The sequence below is a fragment of the Pteropus vampyrus genome, unplaced genomic scaffold (assembly GCF_000151845.1).
Source record: "Pteropus vampyrus isolate Shadow unplaced genomic scaffold, Pvam_2.0 Scaffold152, whole genome shotgun sequence".
NCBI classification, from domain to species: Eukaryota; Metazoa; Chordata; class Mammalia; order Chiroptera; family Pteropodidae; genus Pteropus; species Pteropus vampyrus.
Window position 1 is genome coordinate 5,199,172 of NW_011888933.1, and position 5,697 is coordinate 5,204,868.

Below are 5,697 nucleotides of genomic sequence, written 5' to 3' on the forward strand. Positions count from 1 at the left end.
TGCTAAGTCTTCTAATTATCAGGGGAAAACATAGTATTTGATTAGTAAAGAAAAAGTTAAGAAATTTCTAATTTTGCAGATATACATTGTGCTGTAAATGCTACTTAAAGGGCCCAAATGTCAAAATCATAATCAGCATTTTTCTTTAATTACACCACTAATGAAATACATCTGCAAAATATACCTCATTTCTCTATAATACATTTCAATAAATTCTCATTAGTAATGTGCTAAGTAGTAGTGGAATGAGCCAATATACCAGTTTCAATCAATAGTCTTATTTTCAACGTATCATGAAAACCTGGAATTTATACTGAGTTTTGAAAATCCAAGTATGCAACAGATACCATTAAAATATTACCTCCAATCAGGAGTTACACAAATAAATTTATGTATTTTTAAATATGATGGTCAGTAAATAGACAAATTATTAACTAAAGAATGTATTAAAAGCTATGTCTCTCAATTGTCTTATCATCTGTATTTGTATTAGAAATACCTTAAATATTGCTTTTTAGAATAATAAGCATATTGAATCTAACTTCATTTTCAGAGGTTTGTTTTTAAAAATGGAACTAATGATCATTAGGAATGGACCACTAAATCTAATGAAATTATTTTCTCAAATCCATCTTAGTGTAAGCCAAGAATTAGTTAATAAGATTGGATTTAATAATGTTAACTTGAAATTTTTAAAGTGAATAATAAATATAACCTGCATTTTTATACACACAGCATACCCAGTTTTGGTAATCCCAAAATGATTTTCAAGAATAAAAGCACTGAAACATTTCGAAGAGTTGAGAGATGTGGTTAAAGTGACGAAGCAATAAATCAAGTTTCAATTACTCATGACAGTAGATGGACATAACTATCACTTGGAATCTTGAGTATTGTATTCAGTTTCTCCAGATGAAATCTGGCTGAGCCGCTTGCTAGATCCCCACAATTTTCGAGAAAGCTGACCTGAACGCATCTGTTTAAAATAATCCAGAGAGGTGAAGAATAATTGTTATTAAGAAAAAAAAGGAGTAAGTAAAATTGATAAAGACATTAATTTTGTAGAATGCAGAAAAATAAGTTCAGTTAGCAGAATCATTAACATTTTAATGATTCTTGGTTAATAATAATTAAAGAAAGGCTTCTCTACAATGGCTGTCTTTCAGTTGAGAATGGTCTAATGCCAATATGCAAATTTTAAATTAAATGTCCCAGTTATGTCAAAGACTCCCTTATTTTATATATTAACAAAGATATATTTCACTTCATTAAAATAATATTTTCATATTATATTTAATTTAGCTAAGATGACACATAGGTTTGGGGATTTTCTCCTCCAGTTTGCAGTACTATCAATGTCAATCACAAGGGTAAGAAGCAAGTAAAATAATGTTTGGATGAAAATAAATGAATTTTTAAATATTTGATATAAAAAAGTTCAAAAAATAATATTTAACAATAGAATGATAAGAATTTAGAAAACAAGAATAGCATAAGCTCTTTGAAGGCCAGAATCACATTTGCCCACCGTTCAATCTGTACTGTCTAACCAGAAGTGAGGACAGAGGGCTGGAAGACTGGAAGAGATCCTGTCCTAGGCTCCTGGCCCCTTTAGAGTGAGCACGGCCCTGCCAACACCTTGATTTCCGATTTCTAACCTCTAAAACCATGAGACAATTTCTATTCTTTAAGTCACCAAAAAAAAAAAAAATTTGTACTGTCTAGCACACTTCTCTGCATATAACAATTATGAACTGGATAGTAATTAAATCAGTGAAGAAATGTCTCTCTAAAAGTATACTTACACTTCTAAGTAAGGGGAAAGGAAACCCATGCAGGAAACATTTCTCAATCTAACTATATGATTTGTTGGAATTACTTTCCCAAGTCAATCTACTTTTAAATGGTGATTTGTCTGTCATCCTTTTTTAATGGTTACTTTTCTAGGGTATATTTATTGGAGCAATAAAAGATGAGCCTCATACAAAACACTGTGGCATGCTTGTTTTGCATTTTCATTTCCAGAAACATGTTTCCATTAATCTATATCACTTTACCATCTGACTTATAAATATGAATGTCATACTGACAGTATAATATAAAACTGATACATACATGTTTTAAAAATATACAATCAAGATTTTGATCTTTTAGACAAAAATAGATCTTAAAATAGAAACATTTTAACTATTGATCTATTTAATTCCTACAATCATATATAATTATATTTTAATTGTGTAAGATTCAAAGTATTCAATTAGATTATTTACTAATAGTTACTAATTATTTACTAATTATTTACTGATAGTTGGCTGACATATCTAAAACTGTAAAATAGATAAAAAATACTTTTATTTAAAATCTATGCACAATTCAGATTTTATGTGTTGTAGACTACATAAATCTTTCAATGAGGACAAAAACTTATTTGGTAATAAATATAACATAACATTGATTTAGGCCTATGAAATGAAGCAGCTTAGTTGTTTTTTTTCCCAATTTTTAAAAGAAAATATATGTGCATGTATGGTCATTTCATTTTTAAAAATTCAGTACAATCAGAAGCTGAGAAATTAAAGTGAAGGGAGGGCAGGCAAATTTAAAAGGCACTTGACTAAATCACAGAAAGTGAAGCATACTCCAAGAGTAAAGTCTGAGTAGAGTTCTTAAGTAATCTCCATTAGCAAAAGACTACAAGGCACTATTTATTTGGGAAATTAATTTACTGTTGAATAGAAAAATCCTAAAATGTTTTAAATATAAGTGAGATATCAACATAAAGACTGTTAAATCTGAAAATAAATATTGTTTAATTTAATATGATCTCTCTTGTTTAAATAATATCCTGGAAAAGAGAATTACTAATGAAATCTTAAAACATTTATGAAATAGTTTCCTATGATCTGTGTTAGATTTATTATAACCACTGACAGTGTTATTCAGCAATGTCTTCTCTTGAAAGAACTCCTACAGATGTCATACTTTAGATTTCCCAGAAAAGACTAATGGTGTCAATAAAAATTAATAATGCTTAATTTGATGCTATTTAACAACAAATTTTTTAGAAGAATCACCAAATTACTTGGAGTATAGCCACTAAGTTTTCTTAAGAACAGTGGTTAGATTTATGATATTTGGATATTCAGGAATTGATAAAACTATTGGAAAATAAATTTAGTAACTATAGAAAATTCGTTGAGAGTTGCCATATTATATGGGAGATATATGTAGTTTCAAGCAAAAATATATTTGTAGTTTCAGGTAAAAAAATGATGCTTTTACAAAAGGACAACTGACATACAGTCATGCTGAGTATTTGTTGAAATTAAAGTTAATTAGTTTTATACAGATTAGTATTACATGTTCTTGAACTTCATATAAATGGAATCATTCAGCATGTGCTGTTTTATGTCTGCCTTCTTTCACTCAGCATAATAACTTTTAAAATTTATGTTGTTACGTTTCAATAGTTTGTTACTTTTATTGTTGGGAAGTATTCCATTATACAATTATGCCAAATTTATTTATTTTCCTGTTGACAGACATTTGACGTATTTCCAATTTGAAATATTTCTAATATTAAAAAAATGTAAGTAGTTGTATTGTTCGAGTCTATATTTCATTTTATTTTAAAGCTTTTATGTACTAAAAATACAAGAAGTGGTCTTGACTCTACACTTGCAAAGAGAGACTAAAAGAACTTTCTATGTAGATGGAAACAGCCTAATGTGTGCTTTAAATTATACTATAATATAAACATCATTCTTGAATACTAACTTTAATCTCCTTTTTATTTATTGCCCTTTAAAAAATCAAATTTATTTATCCATCATAGATAATTCTTATTCGGTTGGAACAAAGAAGAACCAAAGGAATCCTCCCCAATATGGGAAATGAAAATTGTGACTAGGTTTTACCTCAGCTGGCTTGCCAACGCCCACTATAATCAATTTGCCGTCTTCTAATCCTACAAGGATATGGCTGTATTCTTTGGTTACACAAACACAGTGGATAGGCAATCGCATAGCTAATGGAGTGATGCTAAGATTCAAACTAAAGAGAAATTAAAAAAAAACACACATATTATCACATGGATATATAATAGATTCGTAGAATTAATTTGTAGAATTAACTTAATGATAATGTAGTTCTATATTCTAATTTTACAGATGGTGGGATTTAAGTTCAGAAAGGCTGAGTGCCTCACACAAGGGCCCATATTTATAGTATTACTTAATATACTAAATAGCAACATCTGTTTTTCTTCTAGCCATATATATGAGCTCTTGCTAAATGACTTTTTTCTGGCTTTATTGAAATATTATAGATAATTAGTTGCTTGTATTTACATTGTACTAATCAATGGGTTTTTTTCAATTATATATTCATTTCAGTTGTAGTGATTAGAGATCTATATAACTCACAAAGTGATCACCCCGCTAAATCTAGTACCCCTCTTCCCCCTTACATATTACAACTTTGTTAACTATTTTCCTTATGCTATACTTTATATCTCTATGTCTATTTTGTAACTATCCATTTGTACTTCTTAATCTCTTTGCCTTTTTCCGCCATGCCTCCCTAAACCCCTTCCTGATCTAGTAGCCCTCAAAATATTCTCTGTATCTATGAGTTTATTCCTATTTCTGTTGTCGTTGTTGATTTTGTTCTTTAGATTCCACATGTACATGAAATCATGTGATATTTGTCTTTCTCTATCTGACTTATTTCATTCAGTGCAATACCTTCTAGGTCTATCAAGGTAATATCTTTTTCCATCCCTTCCTTTTCATCTGTGTGTGTCTGTTTTAATCTGAAGTGAGTCTCCTATAGGTAGCATGTGCAGTGGTCTTGTTTTCTTATCCATTCAGCCACTCTATCTTTTGGTTGGAGCACTTAATTCTTTTCCATTTGAGGTACTTGCTGATTGGAATGTAGTTATTACCATTCTTTATTCCTGTTTTTGATACATGGTTTTTCTTCTTAAAGAAGTCCCTCCAATATTTCCTGTAATACTGGCTTGGTGTTGATAAATTCCTTTAGCTTATTTTTGTATGGGAAGCTCTTTATCTGTCCTTCGACTCTTAAGTGATAGCTTTGCTGGATAATGTACTCTTGGTTGTAGATCCTGGGTTTTCATCATGTCGAATATTTTGTACCAAGGCCTTCTGTCCTGCAGAGTTTCTTTTGAGAAATCAGCTGCCAGTCTTATGGGTGCTCCCTTGCAGGCAACTAACTGCTTTTCTCTTGCTGCTTTTAAGATCCTCTCTTTGTATTTAACCTTTGGTATTTTAATTATGTGTCTTGGCATGGGCCTCTTTGGGTTCATCTTTTCTGGGACTCTTTGAGTCTCCTGGGGTTGTATGTCTACTTCCTTCACCAGGTGAGGGAAGTTTTCCATCATTATTTCTTCAAATAGCTCTTCAACTTCTTGTTTTCCTTCAGGTACCCCTATGACATGGATATTTTTACATTTAATTGTATCTCATAGGACCCTTAAATTATTATTATAGTCTTGGGTTCTCTTTTCTTATTGTTCTGATTGAGTGTCCTTGGTTTCTCCATCCTCTATATCGGTAGTTTGATCTTCTTCTTTACTCTATTGGTTCCCCCTAATATACTCTTCATCTCAGATAATGTGTTCTTTATTTCTGACTGGTTCTCTTTTATAATTTCTATTTTTAATGTTTTTTTTTT

The 5,697-nt window shown here is 30.4% G+C and overlaps 1 protein-coding gene across 1 annotated transcript in view; it reads right to left on the reverse strand.

Moving 5' to 3' along the window:
- LOC105298436 (neurobeachin-like protein 1) overlaps positions 1-5,697 on the reverse strand; it is a gene marked incomplete at its 5' end in the record, with an annotated part of 29,432 nt that overhangs the window by 6,903 nt on the left and 16,832 nt on the right. The window contains 2 exons of the mRNA XM_011369707.2: positions 850-976; positions 3,918-4,053. Coding sequence (XP_011368009.1) covers positions 875-976; positions 3,918-4,053 — 238 coding nt within the window. The remainder of the gene's footprint in view (positions 1-849; positions 977-3,917; positions 4,054-5,697) is intronic.